This window comes from Trachurus japonicus, chromosome 1 (genome assembly GCF_045865225.1).
Source record: "Trachurus japonicus isolate A0001 chromosome 1, Traja_1.0".
Lineage (NCBI taxonomy): Eukaryota > Metazoa > Chordata > Actinopteri > Carangiformes > Carangidae > Trachurus > Trachurus japonicus.
The window spans coordinates 30,677,249-30,702,571 of record NC_140907.1 but is presented as its reverse complement, the minus strand read 5'-3'; the positions used below and the strand labels follow the sequence as shown (position 1 = coordinate 30,702,571).

Genomic DNA, 25,323 nt, shown 5'->3' with positions numbered 1-25,323 from the left:
CTCAGTTTCATGAATCACAATATTGGACATTCATAAGTTATTATGTTACGCTAGAAGTTTGTTGAATACGAACTACTAGCCTAATAGTCAGTGTTTGTTTTGGTGCCTTTAACAGAGGAAGGGTTATTATTTATTTATCATTGTGTTTAATTTACAGTGCGGTCCAATGGTCTGACTTTCAGATCCCACTGGGCGTAAGTTTGAGTAAATAAATACATTTTTAATATTCAGAGTCCAAGTAAAATGCAGCGGTCATTGAGGAATACAATTTTCTGTTCAGGGCAGACAGAAGAAAAAAGTTGTTAGGACAAATTGTCATTCAGACAGACTCTATTAAAAGTCACCTATCTACCCCACCTGTCAGTGTTCAAGGTCAAGGTTCAGTGTTTTCAACCAATAAATCATGGAAATCGCAGTAGTTGCATTGTCCTCAGCCTGCTTGAGTTGAAGTCACACTAGATAAGCTAAAACACAAAAAGGCTGTAAAGTGGCAACACCTAATTTACTCACACATCCTGAAACTAACGCACATATCGGCAGCAGAAAGAAACACACATTCGTCTGTCTTGGTGTGAAATCTTGTCCTGCACATGTTGTTGTGTAACTGAACAGTTTTAGATATTAAAAACCACAAATGCTCTGGTTTTACAGAGATATGCAGAAGTGGCATCACATTTTCAGCATTTGTTTGCACCGTTCCTGTGTTGTTCAAATCAAACCCGGCAGTTTGTTTCAATGTCGTCTTAAGAAATAAACCACATGTTTTTTTTCTTTTTTCCGTGTCTCTCACAGGTGTGACACTGCGCCGTCGTTCAGTGTGTTGTGGTTTCCTTGCCCCCACCCCCACCACCACCCACCGCCGCCGCCGCCTCAGCGTGTCACTGACCAACCTCCCGCCTTAGCTCAGGAAATCGCCGCCTCACCAACTGAGATATGATCACTCAATTTGATTAGGCTGCACAGCTGCACGGCAACAAACATGTAAGTCCCCAGAAAATAATTGGCCTTCTTCTTGAAACTGGTGTGAAAAGCAGGTGTGAGGTCAGTGGCAGTGATTTGGAAAACACCTGTGGGCGCTGGTTCGGCCGGTCGGTGTAATGCAACAGGTCAAGAAGCAAATTATTGTCATTTTTAATGAAGAAATCAGTTGGTAAATGGGGAATCCAATAGATTTCTTTACTGTTCTGATGATTTGGGTACATTTAAAGCCATCATTTTTTGTGAAGGTTGCTTCTGATGAGTACAGCTGATAGAATAACTTAAAGGGATAGTTCACTCAAAATTGAAATTTCACTCATTATCTACTCACCCTCATGTCGAGTCGACTAAGGGCTGGGAGAAGTTTCAGAGTCCTCCGTGCCTTCTCGGAGTTACAGCGGGGCTCCGTGCAGCACTGCATGTCCATATGACGGTTGTGCTCGTCTGTAATGTCCATCTTGTATTGAAGCCCCAACATGAGAAATTGTTCCGAAAAAAATTAAATAAGTCTATATTATAAGCTTGTTTGTAGCGGAAGCTCCCAGTGTTGCTCTGCCAGAATCTTGCGCGATTTGCGCAAGAACTGGGTGTCAATGCAAATTGCGCGAGATTTGCACAGACACAGGCAAAGCAGTGAACTGAGACACTGGGAGCTTCCGCTACAAACAAGCTTAAAATATAGACTAATTTAATTTTTTTCAGAACAATTTCTCATGTTGGGGCTTCAATACAAGAGGGACAAAACAGACAAGCACTATGGAGGTATTTGGATGTTTTTTGGTGTGTCTTTTTGGACGAAGAAAAGTTAGGCCCATTCACTACCGTCATATGGACATGCAGTGCTGCGCTGAGCCCCGCTGTAACTCAGGGAAGGCACGGAGGACTCTGAAACTTCTCCCAGCCCTTAGTCGACATGAGGGCGAGTAGATAATGAGTGAAATTTCAATTTTGAGTGAACTATCCCTTTAAATTCATGATTAATTTTGATTCATCAAATCAGTTGGTAATTAGCCTTTTCCATCATGCTGTGAGTAACTGGGATCTGATGGCACAGGGAGAAGAGGAGAAACTAGGTGGTTGTGCAGCTTGTTGTTTCCCTCAGACCTTCACCCAGTAGCTGCTGCTGCTTCTTTCACTGCTGCCTGAAATATTTCAAGCTGATCTGTTGTTTAGAAAATGCCAAACAAATGACCTTTGTCTTGATTGGAGATAGATGCACTTCAATGTGTTTAATGTGAGTCTGCAGTGTTAGGAAAAAATACAATACGTTAGCAGCATCTTAATATCAGCATTTGGCCAGGAATCACTACTTTGTCACTACTTTGTTTTAATTAAAATCTTTGAGACTCCCAACATTAAGACAATAAATTGTGTCTTCTCAGTGCTTGATTATCACATTTCAAAATGTAAAATGTTGTAATAGTCATTATTATGTACCTGCTTACATCATACAAGGCAAAAATAAGTCGTATTTGAAGGGAAATAACAGTTTGTCAGATTCACTGCTCCTGTTAATCATGCTTAATATTTTTTTTTTCCTTTTCTGTAAAATAATTCCCAGACTTTGTACAAATACAGACACAAAAGCTTAATATTAACTGTAAATTGTAAGAAACCCCCCCCAGCAGAGCTATATTTAATAGCTTCGCCTTGCTGCTTGTATGATTATAACTGACCTGTGTAATAATAAAGATCAAAGGTTTCATCCAGCACAGTAATTGCACAACGTGTATTTAATGACTTGAAGCGTCATGCTGCAGACGTTCCACCGCAGCGCTGTGGCGTGGTGTGGTACCGTTACCGTACCCGCGGCCCCGGGTCGGGACATAAAACTGGATCCAACTTTTTGATCAGAAACAGTGAAATTCCAAACAGGGAATGAGCTGTGAAAGCCAGACGGACCGCTCGCCAAAACTACTGACATCGTACGGCCTAGTCAAGAAGATGGGCTGTTATTTTTATTTTTTTAATGCATGTGTTGAGCTGCCTACTAGAAGCTGTAAAAGCGTTTTAGCGGCTCGTAGCTAACGACAGGTGATCGTCTACTAAAGAGAGCTGGACACAGTTTTTCCCCCTCTACTTTTTTACTCATTTGGTCATATTTCCATGACAAATAACAACATCTGAGTGTTAGTTATTATATGAATATGAAGGTGCACCTCATACCTTTTCAGTTTTTCAATTAGTTTGATCAGTTTTTTAGCATTTTGATTTCTGGTCAGCGTTTATATCCAGTTACGTTGCTACTTGAGTCACTGAGCTGCTGCAACACAATACGATGAAAGTCTTACTGCACTGATGAAAGTGCTGCTACTACTACTAGTCACTGATGATTTCCAGTTCACCCACCACCTGATCGGTTAGATAGATCCGCTGCAGAAGGGAACTTCTTTAATTTCATGTTGAGTCAAGAGTAAAATATTTATTGTTTGCATTTGAAATCCAGCTGCTGAATTTAAAGAGACGTGTATTTGATCCAGCTACATAATACAGAGGTCAATGTGGACATGTCTACATGACAATATGTCAGTGTTACGGAGCCACAGAGGAGATTGTGTGTGTGTGTTAATCTGCCTCCGCAAGTTCCCTCCGTTTCTGATAGCGCTGCCGTTGTGCAGCTGGAGGCGTAGTAGCGTAGTGGAGCGGCGTGCAGGTTGAACTGCTCGACCCGCAGTCGGTCGTAGTGATAGTGTCTGTGGTTTCCAGCCCTGAGAACAGTTGAGTCAGAGTTGGTTTCAATACGAAGCAGAGGAGGAGGAGGAGTAGTGGTGATGATGATGATGATGATGGTGATGATGATGATGATGATGATGGTGATGATGTGGTCTGTTGCAGAGCGTCGAGACAGGAGTGTAATGGCCTGAGGGGGGCCGTCCCCCCAGCCCCGGCCAGGTCCAGTCTGCCTAAACTGTCCGCTCAGCCGCTGCGACCCGCCGCCGCCGCCATGGGAGACGGCCTGGAGGCGGGCAGCAGCCAGAACCCCCCCTCGGCCCCCCCGCCTCTCGCCTTCAACCCCCCGCCGCCCGAAACATGGAACTCCTCCAAACCCAAACGACAGACCAACCAGCTACAGGTGAGAGAGAGAAAGAGGAGGAGGAGAGGAGGTGTCTGTCTGTCTGTCTGTCCTTCTTGAATATTGAATATTGAATTTGAATTTATTTATTCAGGATAGTCCCTTGAGATGAATCATCTCATTTTTGAGGGGGTCCTTCCACAAAATTATACAAATGATACAAAGTCAAGGAAAACACATTACAGGACTTATACATACACACACTCACACAGACACAGACAAGGCTCTCCTAACCCCAGCTAACAACAGACAACCAAATCTCAATTTGGTTTTTGGTTTGGTTTACGCATATCTTTATTGATTTTTAGTCTTTACACAACTCCCCTCCTTCCCCCCAACCCTGAACTTGGAGCCATCAGTTAAAAAAAAACTAAAATAAAACAATGATATTTCCTTTGGAAAATGAAAAACAGAAACACAAAAAACAATATACAGTACACCTGCCTGTCATCTAGTTAAAATTGGTTACATAATCAACTGAAATAAATAGGCGAGAGTGAGACAGAAAAATGAAAATAGTTTAATTAATTAATTAAAAAAAGAGAGAAACATACATACTCAAAATATACCTATGCATATGTGTAAAAAAAATGAAAAGGATAGTATTTATGTACAGTATGTAACATTAAAAAGACAACAGAAGCAAATAATAATACAAAACCAACATATATAAAATTAAATTAAAAGGGTACCGTCTTACTTGGAAGGAGTACGATTTAAGGAGTTTCAATTTCGTAATCAATTTAGTGATCAATCAATCAATCAATCAGGCTTTATTTGTATAGCACGTTTCATGCCCACGGCAGCTCAAAGTGCTTCACATGATAAAAACAAGGAAGATAGGGAACACATATTGGGAGACACACATACATTCACATACACAATACGCATTCACACAATCATTTTAGAACACTGGATTTTAGAGGAAACGCTATCTTACACTCAATCATTTGCAATGGGGAAAACACCAGATAAAAGTAAAATAGATAAAATGAGAAGAAGAGGAGAAAAAGAAATAGATAAAATGAAGTAAAATAGATGGGTGCAATAGGATAAAATAGAATAAGAATGAATGAATTAATATAGAATAAAATAAATAAATAAATAAATTAATTAATGAATTAAATTCAATGTTTTATAACGATAAAAATAATAAGATTCGGTTAAAAGCCAGGCTAAAAAGGTAGGTCTTCAGTTTGCTGTTAAAAATGACAAAAAATGATATCCATGCTTACAAATGGGAGGAAAGAGAGTCACAAAAATTTCAGTTTATACGATAAATATATAAGAAGCAACAAAGATATGAATGAGAAAATGAATGAGAAATAAGAATAAGACAAGAACAACAAATAAAAAAAATTAAAATGAGAAACAAAAAGAGCGAGTTTGCAAATGGATTATCAATCAGATTGTAAATCTTTGTATCTGTGCTGCGTAACCAATGATTTATTTTTTTTGTGCCTGTTTTTGTTTTTTTTTCCACAGTACCTGCTAAAAGTGGTGTTGAAGACGTTATGGAAGCACCACTTTGCATGGCCCTTCCAAGCTCCCGTAGATGCCATCAAGCTCAATTTGCCTGTGAGTCTTTGTGTTGATGTGTGAGGTTGCGTGCTTGCGGTGCAGTCGAAGGGGCGCACAATAGCAGTGTAGCAGCCGCCTACCGGTAATGCGTTTTATATGCAAAGCATGAGCCACACGGCAGCAGAGGGAGTGTTTACTTACTTTTTTTTATTCTAACAACATTTCAACTACTGTATGACAGCTCACTTTCCTTCTCTTGGGTTGAACACACTTCTTCTTTTGTGGTTTTCTAGCTGTCGACAAGAGGAAATTGTTGCTAATTATAATATCTGCAAGTGATACACAAGTCACACAAAAAAATATATGTACACAAAGTAAAGTGCATATCTGATAATTTGTCCCATACAACATAAAGAAAATGAAAAACATGAAAAATTAAAGGATAAATGTAAATGATATTCAATTTTTTAGCTCAGATTCTAGTTTATCTATCTGTCAATAAGCTCATATGGAATGAAAGTTGAGAATTAGCATTAGCTATAATTTGCAGCGCATCAGTTTTGTGCCGTATATTGATTTACTTACATTCAGATTAAGATGCTGCTTTAACAGTCTCCACCTGCTCTGCTTCAAGGACTACTACAAGATCATCAAGACTCCGATGGACATGGGCACGATAAAGAAACGGCTGGAGAACAACTACTACTGGAACGCCCAGGATTGCATCCAAGACTTCAACACAATGTTCACAAACTGCTACATCTACAACAAGGTCAGGAGAAGCCAGATATGTCATGAGGTCGTCACGAAGTCACGACGGCGTCCTCGTCAGCCAGGCAAATAAAAAAATAAAAGAGCATATGCAAAGAGCCGGTGCCTTCTTAACATGTTTGTCTGTTTGTTTGTTTGTTTGTTTGTTTGTTTGTTTGTTTGTTCAGCCTGGTGACGACATCGTCCTCATGGCGGAGTCCTTGGAAAAGGTCTTTCTACAGAAAATCTCAGAGATGCCGCAGGACGAGACGGAGATCGCGGTGGTCTCGAAAGGACGGCGTGGCGGCAGGCGGGAGGCAGGTGAGAACCCGAGGAGTTACAGGGATAGAGAAATGTTTTTGTGTAAATGTGTGTATATGTGTGTGCAGCAGGGAAGAGATAATGACATGTTTGTGATGGGTGGGTGTTGTGTTGTTTTGTTTTGTTTTTTTATATAAATGGAGCAGCCTCCGTTGCAGTGACATGCAAACTGCCCCAACCAGCCCAGCCTGTGTACTGTGTCTGTGTGATGTCTGTACCGGTTCCTCCTCTTCTCTAACCACACCCACATCTAGACTTCAACAGTTAAATCCAGCTCTGACTGACTGACAGTGTTTTTCAACCTTGGCAATTTTTTTTCTTTTCCAAGTCCTGATACTGATGACAATGTGGTGCTGATGTGCCAAGTGCCAGTATGTAGGATTCGTGGTACAGGTAGCACTCTGGTTGAGCTGCGATGTACCACTTCATTGAGTTTAGAAACATTATTTTAAGGTTGAAAAACTACATACTGGGGCTCTCCTTGTTTGTGAAACCTATACTGAAGTAGACAACTTAATGAAATGCTCCACGGCCCGCATTTTAACAACTTTCCTCCTCTAAAATAACAGGTTAAAATATTATGACTTTATTCTCGTAATATTAGCCTACTACGACTTTATTCTCGTAAATTTACGACTTTATTCTCGTAATATGTTGACTTTATTTTCGTAATTTTATGACTTTATTCTCGTAAATTTATGACTTTATTCTCATAATATGTTGACTTAATGCTCGTAAATGTATGACTTCATGCTCGCAAATTTACAACTTTATGCTTGTAAATTTATGACTTTATTCTCATAAACTTGCGGCTTTATTCTCGTAATTTTATGACTTTATTCTCGTAAATGTACAACTTTATTCTCGTAAATTTATTACTTTATTCTCGTAATATGTTGACTTTATTCTCGTAAATTTATGACTTCATGCTCGTAAATTTACAACTTTATTCTCGTAAATTTATGACTTCATGCTCGTAAATTTACAACTTTATTCTCGTAAATTTACAACTTTATTCTCGAAGTCTGTTTTTCTCAATGTGGCCCTAATACTCCGTCGTATTATTATTATTGTCTTGCTTGATTTGACTGTTTTGCACCTCTTCTTGTCTAACTCTTCGTGCTGTCTGACGGGTCGGGGTGGATGGGTCTTGTTTGTGTTTAGAAACAATAAAATGTGTTTTAAAAACAAAGAAACATGTTTTTTAAAGTCGTCCTTGGACAAAATGAATCGTCTCATTCTTTGTCATCTCCTCTCCAGGTCTGATCTCAAAGTCGGACTCGGGCCAGGACTCGTCGTCCCCGTCCTCCACGCCGCACACGCGAGGCTTTTCTTCCCCGTCGACCACGCCGCAGCCCCGCCCCTCCCCGGCCCCCCAGCTCCCTCCTGTCCTCCCCCTCGTCCAACCGCATCCTCATCTTCATCCTCATCCTCACCCTCAGCCTCCTCCTCCTCCTCCTCCGCCGCCGCCGCAGCAGCCTCCGCTCCAGCTCCAACCTCAGCTTCAGCTTCAGCTCCAGCTTCAGCCGCAGCCTCAGCTTCCCCCACGTGTGCCTCCCACGCCCCCCTCCCACGCCCATCTGGCTCCCCCGTTCGCGCTCTCCACGCCGGACGTCCTGGCCCAGGGCCTGACCTCGGTCCCCCCCACCACGACGCACCCGGGCCTCCACCCCGCCCCGATGCTGCAGAGCTCCCCCGCCCCCATCAAGGTAAGGAGACAGATGGAGGAGAGTGAACCGCCTTGTCTTGTAATGCAACCAGCAGGTCTGATGATCTCTGACCTCTGACCCCTGATGCTCCAACAGCAGCGGAAGAGCCAGAAGAGGAAAGCAGACACCACCACGCCCACGGCCAACGACCAGCTCAGCGAATCGTCTCCCGTCTCCGCGGAGGCTCGGCCGCGCCGGGACAGCGGCCGTCCGTCGAAGCAGCCCAAAAGAGACCCGTCGCAGCCGGACTCGCAGCACCACCTGGGCGCCGGCCTGGAGACGGGAGGAGGCGGCACGGGAACGCCGGGGAAGTGCCAGGACCAGTTGCGGTTCTGCGCGCGCCTCGTCAGAGAGATGCTGTCCAAGAAACACGTGTCGTACGCCTGGCCGTTCTACAAGCCGGTCGACGTGAAGGCTCTCGGCCTCCACGACTACCACGACATCATCAAGCATCCCATGGATCTCAGCTCCATCAAGGTGATCTTAGTTCGACTGATGCAGCGTTTCCCCTTTTTATATCTTAAAGGGATAGTTCAACATTTTGGCAAATCCTCCTATCACCATAATCCCTATAGTCATAGCAGTAGGTTCATTACCTTTAATTGTCGGTGCATGTTGTTTTGAGATCAGCGGGGCAGAGACGTGAGCTGCTCAGTGAACGGTACAGGTCCCCTGTCCCTCATCAAACTCATCAAATACACAATCCAACAACTCCAAAACACTCTGGTGGACAAGTTGTGACCTGCACATTCACCACGCTATGAAATAATTATGTAACATTACGACACATGAAGCAAATACTCAGAACTACTTTTGAAAACACGTCTCCTAATGTTACATGATTGACTGTTGATGATGTTGAATGAATGCAGGAGAAATGTGCAAATGTGTTTTTTCAAGATTAGATTTCATCCTGATGTGCCTTTATTGTAAGTGTTTATATACTGGTCATGTCACCAACCTGTAATATACATATACAACAATACATTTTGAAAATGTAGAGAAACACAACCCATGTCATTTACATTTGAAAACCAGATATCAGAGATGCACAATAGATCGGTTGTTAATTTGTTATGGTCTGGTAACCAAGAGTCAGGCTGGAAAACAGCTGACCGGTTTCTACTCAGGGGAAATGAAAGGAAAAGGAAAATGTCCAGGAAAATTATTTTAACATTTTCCTGTTACATATGTTCAGTATCATGTTGACCTTCACATGGTGGGTCAGTTTATAGATGACAGTGGATATAGGTTTGGGCAAAACTGTGAATGCACCTCAGAATCACATCTAATAGCTGCAGATTAGATGATTTCCAACTCAAGAAATGTGGGGGAAAATGTCGTAGACTAGTGTACTTCATATATGTATGAAGCACTTATTTTAAATCTTCCTCCACAGATCATATAGGAACATGTTGGTGTACGACTCTTTAACACCTTTGTTTGTTTTTTGTCTCTGTCGTAGAAAAAGCTGGACAACAGACAGTACAGAGAGGCCCAGGAGTTCGCAGCAGACGTCAGGTTGATGTTCTCCAATTGTTACAAGTACAATCCTCCAGACCACGACGTGGTTGGCATGGCGCGCAAATTACAGGTAAGCAGCAGCGCATCTCGCGTCACATCGGTGTGGCGTCGGGACGGCCACGTGAACCTGTACATGTACATGCTGGTCAGGTGTCCACATTCTTCTGGCCATAATGTGATTGATCTCTGTTACTGATTGGTTGTAACTAGATTAGAGCTGCAACAATTCATTGATTAATCAACAATGATCGATTATGAAATTAATCGTCAACTATTTTGATAATCGAGTAGTTTTTTTTTTTAAGAAAAAAAGTCAAAATTCTCTGATTTCAGCTTCTTAAAGGGACAACGAGGAGTTTCTATTCGGTTATAAAAAAGTCTCACGTTAATGTGGATGAATCTACGCTACCTACACTTGTTAATGGGCCCATTTTCGATAAATATATCGTTTTGTCTCTATCGTTATTTTGTTATTATTAGTGGTGGTGGAAATGCTGGTCGAGCCGACCAGCGTTTCTTTACTTTCGGTTTCGCAACGAGTCATGAGAATAACGCAGCCGAATCACCGTTTATGGTTGGAACTACGACGGTATGTGAACCTCTTTGAACCTCTGACTTTAATTATTGATGAATGAAAACATGAGTCCGTCTTACGCCGGTCAAAGAATTTTACGGTGCGCGCGGAGGCTCATAAATGTAGTGTGAAAACACTTCACTTTTCCAAAACTCCTCGTTGTCCCTGTAAATGTGAATATTTCTGGTTTATTTGTTCCTTTATGACAATAAACTGAGTATAATTTTGGTTCGTGGGCAAAACGAGACATTTGAGGACGTCATCTTGTGGTTTTAGAAACACTGATTGACATTTTTCAACATTTTTTAACATTTTATTGCCCAAACAACTGATCAATTAATCGTTTAAATAATCGACAGATTAATATATAATGAAAATAATCGTTAGTTGCAGCCTTAAACTAAATCCAGTTGTTTTATGGTTATATAGCAGAACATATGAGCCATATATGCGCCACCTGTAAAGACGCTCACGTCGAGTAAACGTTGTCTCTGACTCCTCCCTGTTTCCCCGGCAACAGGACGTGTTTGAGATGCGTTACGCCAAAATGCCTGATGAGCCAGAGGAGCCCACCCCTGTTCCCACCCCATCGTCGGCCCTCCACCCTGCCCCCTCCACTCGACAAGCCCTGCCTCCTTCCGCTGTCTCGGACGACGACAGCTCCAGTTCCTCCGAGTCGGAGTCCTCGGGCGGAGACTCGGAGCACGAAAGGCAACAGCGATTGGCTGAGTTGCAGGAACAGGTTAGAGGATGGAAAATGAAGGGGGAGGGAGGCTTATGAGACACAACAGGTGGGTGGGCCATGCAGAACAGCTTTACCGAACGTGGGTAATCGCTGAAACACGGAGAAAACAAAAAAAAAAGAAAAGAAAAAAATGGAGCCAGTCTGCTTTGTCTGCTGTTTTATCTCTCTAAGACCACAACTGTGTGTGTTTTTTTGTTTGTGTCGTCTAGCTGAAAGCTGTCCATGAGCAGCTGGCGGCGCTCTCCCAGCCGCAGACCCTCAAGCCCAAGAAGAAAGAGAGGGAGAAGAAGGAGAAGGAGAAGGAGAAGGAGAAGGAGAAGGAGAAGAAGAAAGAGAAGCACAAGAAGAAGACGGGGCCGGAGGAAACCGTGGACGTCCCTCCGCCGGTGATGCTGCAGCCGCCCAAGAAAAGCAAGAGCAGCAAGGAGCCCATCGTCGTGAAGAAGGAGAGGAAGAAGCCCGGGTAGGTTTTACTAGAGGTGAAAACTAGGGCTGTCAAACGGTTTTTAAAAAATTAACTTGATTAATCGCGATTAAAATACTAAATATTAGTATTTACCATAGACTGTAAAAAGAATGGACGTAGCGTCCGTGACGTCACCCATTGGTTTTGGGGAGTCGTTTTTGTGACTCAAATATGGCGGCCTGGACAGCGCCATGTTGGATTGGCCGGCCGAGAACCCGCCCACTGGCCTCGAAGCAGCTGTCCACGGAGCTGCTCAGACCTGTCACTCAACGTTTCCGCGCCCTGATTGGCCAGAATTTTAACCTAATAACAGTAAAACTGTAGAGTTAAAAAAAAATTCACCCCCTCAGAGTGTGTGCGGGGGTAGAAACTATCGATTGAGACGAAAAAAACGTTCTGACACCAGGCTTTTAACATGTTTACTGAGGATGTAAAGTCGGCGATTTTAACACGGGGGTCTATGGGGAATGCTCCCTTCTGACACCAGCCCCCAGAGGAATCCGAGGGGATTGCAGTTTTTTGAACGCGGAAGTGAGCTTCACTTCTCAGACCGACAACTGCCCCCTTGGTATTTACACTAATATTACTTTTTTTTTTTTTTTTTTTTTTTTTTTTTAAGTATATTTTTCGGCTTTTTGCCTTTATTTGATAGTGATGACAGTAGAGATAGACAGGAAATGGGGAGGCAGAGAGAGGGGGAATGACACGCAGGAAAGGTCTGCCCGACGCGGGATTCGAACCGGGGACGCCTGCGGCAAGGACTGTAGCCTCTACATGGGGCGGCCGCTCTACCCACTGCGCCACGCACCGCCCCCTAATATTACTTCTATTTACTTCTATTCTTCCTTATAGAGTATTGACAATAACTTTGACCAACAAAAATATCGATTTTTTTTTTTCATGAGCTCGTGCCTTCAGTCATATTTCACAGCAAAAAGTTACACTGGGGCGGTGTTTAGCTCATTTGGTAGAGCACCCGCCCCATGTGTTGAGGCTATTAGTCCTCACTGCAGGTGGCCCCGGTTCGAATCCCGCGTCGAGCGGCCCTGTCCTGCGTGTCATTCCCCCCCCTCTCTGCCTCACATTTCCTGTCTCTCTCTCGACTGTCCTGTACAAAAAAAGCCTCAAAAAATATACTTTAAAAATGTTTTTAACGCAGATGACAGACATCTGCTTGTGGATCACCTGTAAGGACGGTGCCGCTAAAAAAGAAAAAAAAAAGAAAGAAAAAGGACGGCGCTGTGCTCTCCGGCCAAAAGTCACGATCGGAATAAGTGTTTACATGGACGTGGTTCGGAATAAGCATCGGCATAAACCAGCCCTCTCGATGGGAACACAGTTTCTTTGACAGCCCTAGTGAAAACATGAATGATGCTCTCGTAGCCGTGACAACTGGAGCTGATCGATGTCTTTGTCAATCACAGTAAGAAGGAAGGAGTTAAAAACAGCCGGCCAGCTGTGCTCCCTCCTCCCGGGCCGACGCCTCTCGTCCCCTCGGCCTCTCTGGAAGCGGAGGACGACCTGGGTAAGAGCACGACACATCCAGATGTTCAGCATGACGTTAGAGTGTTTGAGTCCTAAACAACAACCTGCTACACTTTCCCCCCCTGCAGATCTGTTTGGGAGCGTCTCCTCTGAGCGGTGCAAGCCGATGTCGTACGAGGAGAAGCGCCAGCTGAGCCTGGACATCAACAAGTTGCCCGGCGACAAGCTGGGCCGCGTCGTGCACATCATCCAGACGCGGGAGCCCTCGCTGAAGAACTCCAACCCGGACGAGATCGAGATCGACTTCGAGACGCTGAAGCCTTCCACGCTGAGAGAGCTGGAGAAGTACGTCTCCAGCTGCCTCCGGAAGAAGAAGAAACCGTCAGGTAGGTCGACGGCGTGACAGCTCCTTCACAATAAAAGCCTGTTCTACCGCTCGTCATCAAACGATGCTTAACTGATGTATCTAATGTGTTACATAAAGTCTAGTTACTCCTGTCTGACAGCTTCTAGACAGACACAGGCAACAAACATGAACTATATTTAAAACTAGAGATAGATGAGCTGAAGAAATTGTTGAAACAATGGTGAAAAAGGCTGACGCTAAAGCTGAAGCAAAGAGCTTGTAAGATGAGAGATTAATGCCTTTTAAAGGGAGAAAAGCAGTAGGAATGTTAAAAAGGTAGAAGAAAATGCAGAAATCCTGCATATTTAAGTGGAACAGTTGAACAGTTTAAATTTGCAGCTACACAGGCAACAAACATGAACTACTATTTTCTGCCCAAAATAAGTGACTCAAAATGTATTTTAAGAGCAGCTCATACTGTAGTCTGTGTATGATGTCATCTCATGAATAACAGTGAGTCACTGCTGATTTAACAGAGCATGAGTGATAACATTGACTGTAATGTAACATTTATATTGTATTTAATGCTTTTTCTCACAGTCAAAAACACAACAAACATGAAAAATAGTATTGATTATGAACTTATTATTATTATTTATCATGTGTTGATGAAATAGAAAGTGAAAGTCAGCAGCCAGTTCCCTCAGTCTTGTGTGTAACGGACACACAGACACAGAGTGCGTGACATCTGACTGTGATTGAGTCACAGGTCTGTTGTACTCGTAACTCACTGAACCGACTGAGTAATCACTGTGTGTTTACCTAACCCTCCCACACAGGACCGTTGGACTGTTGTTGTGTAAACACAAGACAATCAGCTGGTGTGACGACAAAAGAAAAACAAACGTCAGACAGAAGCTGTCAGTCTGTCATATCTGAACCCTTTGTGTGTTTTTGTGTGTGTGTGTTGCAGTAGAGAAGCCTCTGGAAATGGCAAATGTGACAAAGATGAAGACGGGATCTTCATCATCAGGCAGCAGCGACTCCTCTGATAGTGAAGACTCTGAGAATGGTAACAGGCACACAAACTTTTATACACAACATCAGGGCTGGGTTTTAATTAAAAATCTATCTTGCGATTCATGTTGATCTTCATTTGAAATTGAATATTGATATTGAATATAAATAATAATATGATATATAATATAAAATCGATATTGATTCATAAAATCCTTAGATCGATCTATTAATGTAGCCGTTGCACTGTTTACTTCTGGAGTGGAGTCGTGTTAAATAAATGTGCATTAATGTTTCTGCTTTTCGAGCAATTTAAAGAGGAACTATTCAGGTTTTATAGCTTAACTATGCAACATTTTTACCATAATTAAACAGCTGTGGAGTAATTGTGATGATTTAATAATTGGCGTAACTTGTTACAGGGAGAACAGAGGCTCTCTGTCTTTCACGTGCGTGTCACTTATTGCGTCTCTTGGCTGAAAAACAGTTTTGTAAGATCAGCTCTGCCGCCCCGGTGCCCCAGCTCTCGTCTCTGCGGCACCTCGACACAAATGCGCCCCGTAATCAGTCATCTCTTATTTATGACAAATTAAACCACACAAATATACACATCTTAATATCTTATATGATATACAACGTTATTTACCGCTCTATTGATTGATTTCTCGCCGGCTTCATTGTAGACAGATGCACATGGCCGAGAGGAGGGTTAGCAAAACAGAGAAAAAGCGACCAGATTTGCACAGTTCCTCTTAAATATAAGGGTTAGGGTTATGACTATTTTTAATAATACACCAGGTTAAGGAGTTCTCTCTTTGTATAATTTGCACATTAGTTTTGTGAAAATCTCTTTTATAACCAAGCAAATTGGGTTATTAAAACTGAAATATCTCTAAGTGAATCGAATTGAATCAGAATCAAATCAATTCAGTAAAAAGTGATACCCAGCTCTCTCTGATTTTTTTTATTTATTTATTTTTTATTAAAATATACGTCATTTAAAAAAATATATATATACACGTCATTCATGTTTTTCCACCAGGGCTGGTTCCCAAGCAGCAGAAGAAGACCTCGACTAACAAAGACACCAAGAGACCACACCACCAGTCCCTCAGCAGCGGAGTCGGCCCTGTCCCTCCGCCGCCACAGACTCAGCCTCTAGTCATCCAGTCCAAGCCGCAGTTTGTCCCCATGCCCCCCGTCCCCGTCCCCGTCCCTGTCCCTGTCCCCGTCCCCGTGCCCGTCTCCGTCTCCGTCTCTGTCCCGTCTCTGGACACGCAGATGTTGACCTCAGGATTTGATCCTCTGGCCCACTTCATGAACCCACACCTGACGACGCAGTCCAACACGGAGCCCCACCCCCACCCCGCTGCCGCCGCCGCCGGCCCCCCCGTCACGTCTGCTCTGCTCAACACAAACACGCCGAGCAGCCAGACCACGCCCACCGAGACGCACCCCTTCCTCAACCAACATCACATCATACCCTCACCAGGTACGTGCTCTTCACTCACACAGTTCATTTTCAGTATAGCAGGGTTCTTACAGATCCTTAAAAAGTCTTAAAAGGCATTGAGTTCATTAATCTAAAAACAAGGCCTTAATTGGCATTAGAATGTCTTAAATCAATTTTTTAAAGGTCTTAAAAATGTTAACACTTGGTAAGTGGGATTTTATGATTGTAATTGGTCTCAAATCTCAAAATAATTGGTAACATTCTGACATAGAGAAGTTAGTGGCGGCCGTCAACGCTAAATTTCTCTTTTTTTTCGGACTTTTTATGCATTTATTTTGAAAGGACAGCTGGAAAGAGACACAATCCAATGTTCATGTAGCAGTCACTTTACCTTGGATCACATAGGAAAGTGGGTAAAATTGTTCCTAACCCTATGTAATTGATGTGCTGTTTTATTTTGTTTTGTTTTTTTCTGCATTTGTGTTTATTATGAAGTCGGTCTTAAATTTCGTTTCAAGTGGCTTTAAGAAAGTCTTAAAAAGTCTTAAATTGAACTTGGCTTAAGCTGTAAGAACCCTGGTATAGTCACAGCAATTATTATGACTTTGAATAGTTTGTTTAATAGGCCTGTCACAATTATGACATCATTGCCGTTATTTCAATCATTAAAATCGTTTCCATTCATCTGTATAAAAACAGCTGGATGAAACTAACAGAAATGTCATATTTCCATGACTATTTCCCCGTCTTGTCCTCTTTTGATGACATCATCACGTTGTGCCACCTTCTTCCGCTACGGTTTAATGACACATGAGTGGAGGAGCTTAAAGGGACAGTTCAACATTTTGTCAAATTGGCCCATTGCCATAATCCCTATAGTCATAGCAGTAGGTTCGTTACCTTTAATTGTCGGTGCAAGCTATTTTTAGAACGGCGGAGCAGAGCCGCAAGCTGCTCAAAGCTGCACTACGGAGGCTAATGGGATTTCTTGGTTTCCCTCATCAAACTCATCAAATACACAATCCAACAACTCCAAAACGCTCTGGTGGACAAGTTGTGACCTGCACATTCACCACGCTATGAGATAATAACACAACGTTACCAGACAGAGTTGTTTTAGAGAAAAAATAAAATGACTCGATTAATCTGCAACAAAACTTTAATGATTGTGACAGCCCTATTGTTTGATAAGAATTTCATATTTTTGCTCCATGACAGTAGTAAAAGTAGTAAATACTTTGCATTTCTTTTTGATAAATTACAATTTTTATCATATTAATCTAGTTTCTGATACTTCATGGTCAGTGTTTATTCTGCTGTAGCTATGAAATGCATTTGTTCACTCTGTAGAGTAGGTTTCATGATCAGTGGCGGTGGGGGTAGTACACATTTCTCTGGGCTCCTAGCGTGAACACTTGGGGGAAAGAAGTGATGCATTTACATGCTGGACAGAATTCAAAAGACAAAAGCCAGTTTACATTCTGCATGTAATTTGTGTTCATTTCCAATAATTAAACAATACAAGAGTTGTATCTGTAGTTGCCTGGGGATTTTTAATGGAAACATATTTGTGGTGTTGTAAATGTTTTACAAGGACTTGTGTAATTTGCATCATGGCCAAAGCATTTGTCGGGGGCGGTTGGTGGGGGGGCGAGGGGGGGTTGGGGGGCAGGAACTAAACAGAGCAGCTGTTCAAAATGTGTTCCTGTCCCCTGGGTTCAATAAATTTGATGTTTAGTGCAGAACTTTGGGACTTTTATTGTGAAAATATCCTTGAAGGGACAGTTGACAGGGTTCCTACACAAGTATGGAAAGTATGGAAAAGTATGGAATTTGATTTTATACATTTCCAGGTCTGGAAAAGTATGGAAAATTTAAATTATTGTATGGAAATATATTCATTTTATTTATCTTATCTTGGTTTGGTCTTATCTGAAGTTATTTGGGTTAACTATTTTGTATGTGCTATTGTACCTAGCTACAATCTCCTGGAAACTATTTGGTTGCATAATGGCATACGCATTCAGAATAATGAAAACAAGATAAATTGCATGCTTTTTTTTAATATTATGCACATCTATTTACTTAAATGTCACAAATTATTTACATTTTTTTACAGAGAAGTCTGGAAATTAGTGTCTGGAAAAAGTGAGGAATTTGGAAATTTCAAATGTGTAGGAACCCTGTCTTCTCTCATCGTTCTCTTCTCTTCTCTGCTTCACAGCCATCCACAGCGCGCTTCCCCAGCAACCATCGAGACCTAGCAACCGCGCGGCGCCGCTTCCTCCCAAACCTCCGCAGCCTCCCCCGTCCTCGCTCCCCTCCCTGCCTCCCTCCTCCCCCTCCCCCTCCCCGCAGCTGCAGCCGTCGCTCCCCCTCAGCCTCCCCCCGCAGCAGCAGCAGCCGGTCCCTCGCCCCCGCGTCCCCTCGCCGCCATCGCACGGCATCCTGGGAACGCTGTCGGCGCAGCCCCCGCAAGCGCTGCTGGAGGACGACGAGGAGCCGACGCCCACCAGCTCGGAGACGCCGCCGCCCCTCAGCCAGGTGCACACCTTCCTGCAGTCGCTGCAGCCGCGGCCCGCCGCCGCACAGACACAGCCGATGCACCACGGCCACAACACGCATTCGCCCGTGCGGCCGCCGGCTCCTCAGCTGGTGCCGTCGCTGCACGCGCAGGTCATGACGGCGGCGGTGGCGGTGACGACGACGCCGGCGCCCGCCCTGACGCAGCAAAGACACAGCTCGGCCCACGCAGCAGCGCACATGCAGCAGCCGTTCCCGCACACACACACGTCGACGTCGCAGCAGCAGCAGCAGAAGGGCGTGGCGCTGCAGCAGAAGGTACAACAGATGCAGCAACATCAGCAGCAGCAGCCGTCGCCACGGAGCAAAGCAGAGCCGTTCTCTACAGGTGAGACACACGGCGGCTTCCACGCTGAAAAAGGAAAGATGGCTGGTCATAAGGTCGTCAACGGGATGATATTTAAATACATTTTAAATAAACGACAAAAGCTTTTCAACAACAATGAGGCCTAAATCAGGCGTAGTCATGATTTCTTTTTAAATCTCAATCATCACAAAAACAGGGGGAAAAAAAAGAGTCAACAAATCATAGATACTAAGGTCAATATTTTAATACTTTAAACACACAAATCTTTTTTTTTAATCTTTGTTTGGTTTTGCTTGAACTGAAGCCAAGTTTAACCTGTATGTGACTGTGTAGACGCTTTCTAATAATGCTGGGTTTTAAAAATGCTGTTTCAATCGTCACATAATCACATATTTACTGTATCTCTCCACTTTTCATACATCTTGTCTTTTACTGTCTTATTCTCTTTTAGTTTAGTTAGTTTAGTTCATTTATTTAAAAGAAGAGACTGACAAAATGCATAGATTGGTCAGTAATACAGTACATGCAACCAAAAGGTGTAGGCTGAAGCAATAGCTTATTGTGCTCATAGTGAAAATAAAAAGCATTGAGATAAAAACTAACAAACAAACGACAAACTAACAACAAATCAAAACCCACTCAAATCAGGACAGAGTTCGTATTATGACTTGTATTTGTCGGCCAGACAATCAGATTCTACAATACATCATGGAATGCCCTATAGGTATCAATAATATTAGGTTTATGCATTTTTTTTCTGGCCGTGTAGATGGGTTTTTTTTTTATAATAATGCTGGGTTTTAAAATATGCCACTTATTTTGGGACTGACTGTTGGCATATGACCAATCAGGACAGAGTTAGCCTCAAGCTCAAGTTTTTCGGGGCCGTTCTGAGTGCCAACCCCACAGCAGGGACTCGTTTGTCCCTGTAAAAGTTGGAGGTCGTCCTTCAGGGGTGGTTACTGCTACTGTATAGAGACACGCACCAACGGCCCCGGCCCCGTAAAATTAGCAGTGGAAACGCCCCTTTAAGATGTTGCTTCAGATTCAGTAGACGACATTTGGACTACACACATCAGTTTTGTGGGTGTCGCTGCCCAGTTGGTTGAATTCAGCCTTGTGTGTCTGTGTGCAGGCTGCCTGCGCGAGAGCCCGTCTCCCCTGATGATGCACTCTCCTCAGATGCCTCAGTTCCATCCGATGGGACACCAGTCGCCGCCACAGACCAAGAAACATGTGAGTGAAATGTCCCCAAAGAGAAAAATGAAACATTTTAAGGCAGAAAATGTTTTGTAACAGCCTTTTTTTTTTTTTTTTTAATCTTTGTGCAGGAGCAGAGGTCCAACCTGGTGGGGGTTAAAGAAGAGAAGCCTTCCCATTCACCAGTTCTTCCCCCCTCGCCCTTCAGCCCCGTCATGCGCCAGGACTCACACAAACCCGACAACAAACACAGTGAGAAGACGACACCTCGCACCCCAACACATCTAAAACTAAAGAAGCATTAGAAATAGATTTCCCAGATTTCATCTAATTAAATCCAATCCACTTTATTTATATAGCACATTTTCAAAACATAAAAGTTTACACTGCTGCACAGTGATTTTACATAAAAGTCATAGAGCCCAAAATGGTAAGAAAACGTAATGAGGATTAGAAATAAAGATAAAATAATAATAATTTAAAAAGAATAAAAAAGGAATGAATAAATTTAATATAAATAACAATAAAAAAGGAATAAAATAAGAGCCATTAAAAGCAAACAGATTAAAAAATACAATAAAATGATAATAAAAAGACAAACAAGAACAGAGATCACACAACTCTCATGCTGAGTTAAAAGCCAAGGAATAAAAGTAATATAAGTTTTAAGACGTAATTTAAAAGTAGGTAGGGTGGGGGACATCTTTATTTCTAATGGTAGCTCATTCCACAGTTTAGGAGCCGCCACAGAAAATGCTCAATCACCTTGTGTTTTTAATTATTAATTAAAAAACAATAACCGTATTTGCTTCTATTACTTGAGAGCTGTGAGGTTTTGTTTGTTTCCTTTACAGAAGCATTACTGTCCGCTGCATTGAGATGGATATCTCTGGTTAATCACTGTGTAATGTTTCCCTCAGGATTAGATCTGAAGTCGTTGGATGGCTCTCGCCCCGGATCTCGCCACCTGGACTCCCCAGCGCCGCCCTGCTCGCAGCAGGACAACAAAATCAAGCAAGAACCCAAAACTCCCATCGCTCCGAAGAAGACACAGGTAATGACACAAGAGATGAGAAAATAAAGACAGAGCCTCGTCTGCTGCCTCCCGTTCCATCTAACCCTCTCGTTTCTCCTCCTCCTCCTCCTCTCTCAGGACGTGAAGTTAAAGAACATGGGCTCCTGGGCCAGTCTGGCTCAGAGGTCCACGTCCACGCCGGCCTCCTCCGTTCGCTCCTCCAGCGACAGCTTCGAGCAGTTCAGACGGGTGGCGAGGGAGAAGGAGGCGCGGGAGAAGGAGGAGAGGGAGCGACAGCTGAAAGCACAGGCGGAGCAGGCCAGGAGGGAGCAGGAGAAGCTACGGTAGGAGGGAGGAGAGCGTCTGACGAGGAACGATCCAGGATTATGAAATAACACCAGTGGTGTCACACGTATCAGCCGCTGTCTTTCTTATTTTAAGGGATAGTTCAACATTTTAGCAAATTGGCCCATTGCCATAATCGCTGTAGTCATAGCAGTAGGTTTGTTACCCTTATTTGTCGGTGCAAGCTATTTTTAGAACGGCGGAGCAGAGCCGCGAGCTCCTCAGAGCTACGCTACGGAGGCTCATGGGATTTCTTGGTTTCCCTCATCAAGCTCTTCAAATACACAATCCAACAACTCCAAAACGCTCTGGTGGACAAGTTGTGACCTGCACATTCACCACACTATGAGATAATAACAGAACGTTACGAGACCGAGTTGTTTTCGAAGCAAATGCAGAGACTGTTTGCTGAAAAACAGACAGAAACGTGCAACAGCGGTTTTGCATGAATTTACCTCTAAAACAACTCTGTCTCGTAACGTTTTGTTATTATCTCATAGCGTGGTGAATGTGCAGGTCACAACTTGTCCACCAGAGCGTTTTGGAGTTGTTGGATTGTGTATTTGATGAGTTTGATGAGGGAAACCAAGAAATCCCATGAGCCTCTGTAGCGTAGCTCTGAGCAGCTCATGGCTCTGCTCCGCCGTTCTAAAAATAGCTTGCACCAACAATTAAAGGTAATTGTTTTCAGTCTATATTCAGTCTGCCATCTTGTCAAGTGTTACTGCAGTCACTCTTTTAATAATCTCCGTCTCGTCATCATTTGCGCCGGTGGGTTGTTTTGATTTGATGTGGTTTTTCAGATGTGGAGAGATTTCGCAAAAATGACTGAGCTCACCACAAGATATCACACCTTTGATCTGCAACTTTCAGATCAAGTGTCTCAGAGTTTGAGGTTCAATTTTTTTTTTAATGCTGTAGTGAACTGGTTCTCTCACTTTTTTTTTAAATGTAATTGGCTTAATTGTATTTTAAATGTAGAGGGACTGACTGGCCCATCTAGCAGCAAGCTTAGGTTCACCGACTGCACACATAGACGTCTTAAACTCGGCTCGGTGGTTCACACACACACACACGGGTTTCAGAGATGTATGTTCATGTGTAACAACCCTCCTTCTTCTGCCTCTGCTAGGAAATGTCACATATCAAAATGTCAAAATGTCACAGTAAAGCAGCGTTGGGATTAGTAACGCCTCTGTAATTACTCTAATTGCCGTTATTTTAGTCACATGACTGCAGCAGACTTGTTCATGGGAGAATCTAAATGTCAAGTTTAGCTCAGCGCTTTGTTTATAAAATATAAATGTTTTATTTTCAGTTTTTACTCTCTGATAATATAGTATCGATCTAAAGAAAAAGCCTGTATTTACTAGATTTTTTTTTGTGATACATTTTTTTAATTTAATTTTCCATTTAATTTTTTAGAAAAACAAAGAAAAACAAAACAGAGATATAACAAAAGTACACCTGACAGGACATAAAACAGAAAAAATTTAACAAACAAGCAAAACAAAAGGTAAAAAGCAAAACGTACAAACAACAACAACAGAAAAACTACAATTATAAGAACGGCAGCAAAACAAATATAAATTCAGTACGTACAGACATCCAAATATTCATCCTGTATTTACCAGGTTGTCTCTCTCTTTTTTCTTTTTTTTTCTGCAGGAGCCGTGACGACGATGACACAATGGAGCAAACTCGTCGAGTGCCAGAGGACACCCGCCGTCGCCAGGAGCAGCAGCAGTCGCCGCTCGCTCCCACGCCTCCAGCTTCGACCCCGCCCACTCACTCTCCGCAGGCCCCGCCCACGCAGCCTCCAGCCCCGCCCCCGACGTCCGCGGCTGCACAGAACGCCCTCGACCAGCAGAGGGAGATGGCGCGACGCCGCGAGCAGGAGAGGCGCAGGAGAGAGGCGGTACGAACCGAACTGTTGTTAAAGGTTGAATATGGAGAATCTTTATTAAAAGCTTCAAAAATAATACATCCACAGGGCGTTTAGAGCGGTGCACAATACAAGTAGCCTATTGCTTTTCCATTAAAAATTATATTTAGTCTGAATAAAATAATTTAAGAAATTTTGATGGATTCGACAGTGACTTCCTGTTTACATCGTAGCAGCCAGTAGACGCCATTGGAGGGTCACTTCTCCGCTGTTTTGCTAACCCTCCTCCCGGTCGTGTGCTTTTGTTTTCAACAAAGCCTTTTATAATCAATCAGTGGATCGATGGATTATCATATACATGTTACGATGTGTATAGGCCTGTTTGTGTAGTCGTATCTGTCGCGGTCTCGCTGTGTCACCGGGTCCGAGGCTCTGATCGCAGGTTTGGTTTTCAGCCACAATGCGAAAGCGAGCCTTTACTCTCTCTGTTACAAGCTACAAGTCATTTATCTAACATCACAATCAGTCCGAAGCTGTTTAATGACGGTAAAAATGAAACATAAGGTAAATATCACACATTTACTGCATAGTTCGGTAACACTTTATAATAAGTACACACTATTAAGCATTAGTTAAGCATTAATAAATACTGAATTCATCATTTATAACACATGAATATTCATTAGTATGTAGTTTATAAACACAGTTAAAAATGTTTTAATCATCATTGATAAGCACTAACTGTGTTTATAAACTACACACTAATGAGTATTCATGCGTTATAAATGAAGAATTCAGTATTTAATTTATGTCAGAGAGTCAGAGTCAGTTTATTTGCCTTGTGGAAGGAGACCACATTGGAAAAGGATTTGCAAGAGCTCAAACAGGAACAATAAAACAGTAGACAACATTGTTAATAAAACAATCAATACAGATACAATAGATAGATAATAAATAGAAACAGTAAGATAAAAAAGGACAATTTGCCCCCATGGATAGGCTGACGGTCACCAAGAAAAAGTACAGTACATATAAAAAATGCATACTATGTAAAGTGCAAAGTGCCTGCAGGAATATAATTTAACATGGGGGAAAAAAATTAAATGTTACACTTTGCACCCGACTGCTGTAGTTATTTTTCTGTTGTTGTAATTCCTATCTTGACCAATAGACGGCGGTGTTCTGCTCATTCTCCATATTCAACCTTTTAAAATATAAATCTAAATAATAAAATCAATAAAACAGTGATGAATGATTTTTTTTTCAACCCGTCCTTTAACGTGTCGTCATGTCGTCTCCTCTCTCCCCTCTGCAGATGGCCGACACCATCGATATCAACTTCCAGAGCGACCTGATGGCCATTTTTGAGGAGAACTTGTTCTGAGAGAAAGAAAAAAGAGAGAGAGAGTGAGAGAACGGACCTAGAGACACGTATAAGAAGATTTACAAAAAAAAATGCATATAGACCACGAAGCTCTGACACACACACACACACACGGTCGCTGCTCATACAACCCACAAACACACACACACACACACACACATATACACATAAATTAATAGTAACTGTCCCTTTCTCTCAGTAGCAGCTGGCTGACGTCATGTGAACGAGAGGAGGGAGGGATAATAGTGAAAGTGAAAGAAGTAACCGTCTTTTCCTCCAACCTCAGATACGTTTTGGTGTCTGCTTGGTGTTTATGGTTGTCATGGTTCTGTGTCTGCGATCAAAACAGGCACTGCAACAACAAAAAAACATAAATTATAGAAAAAAAAATCATAGTCCGCTTCCCTCGAGGAAAAAATGGATGACAGAAAAAGAAAAAGAGGGGACTTGAACTTTTTTTTTTTTTTTTTTTTAAACGATGGCGACGACGATGATGATGATGATGATGATGAGTAGGATTTAATTTAAGTGAAAATTACGGGAACCTCGCTCTCTGTGTGAGAGAAGACCAGAGAACGGGGTGAAAAAGGAACGGACAGATCACTTTGACCTGTTTTCTTTTCTTTTTTTTTCCTTTTTTTT

General features: G+C 42.6%; 1 protein-coding gene across 3 annotated transcripts; it reads left to right on the top strand.

The window, feature by feature from the left end:
* The first annotated feature begins 898 nt into the window (after positions 1-898).
* On the top strand, positions 899-25,146 carry LOC146992232 (bromodomain-containing protein 4-like). 3 transcript variants are annotated; one of them, XM_085785057.1, is made up of 21 exons: positions 899-981; positions 3,814-4,051; positions 5,537-5,629; positions 6,207-6,344; positions 6,511-6,643; positions 7,904-8,352; positions 8,449-8,829; positions 9,818-9,946; positions 10,971-11,192; positions 11,405-11,658; positions 13,086-13,186; positions 13,275-13,532; positions 14,466-14,564; positions 15,552-16,001; positions 18,187-18,873; positions 19,988-20,088; positions 20,190-20,304; positions 20,973-21,106; positions 21,206-21,411; positions 23,081-23,330; positions 24,613-25,146. In XM_085785057.1, exons 2-21 carry the CDS (start codon positions 3,923-3,925, stop codon positions 24,679-24,681), a joined length of 4,398 nt encoding a protein of 1,465 aa, XP_085641183.1. In that variant the 5' UTR covers positions 899-981; positions 3,814-3,922; the 3' UTR covers positions 24,682-25,146. The 3 variants fall into 3 exon arrangements, with proteins under 3 accessions (XP_085641183.1, XP_085641174.1, XP_085641165.1); XM_085785048.1 differs by having other exon boundaries at positions 20,184-20,304; positions 23,084-23,330; XM_085785039.1 differs by having other exon boundaries at positions 20,184-20,304.
* The last annotated feature ends 177 nt before the right edge of the window (positions 25,147-25,323 follow it).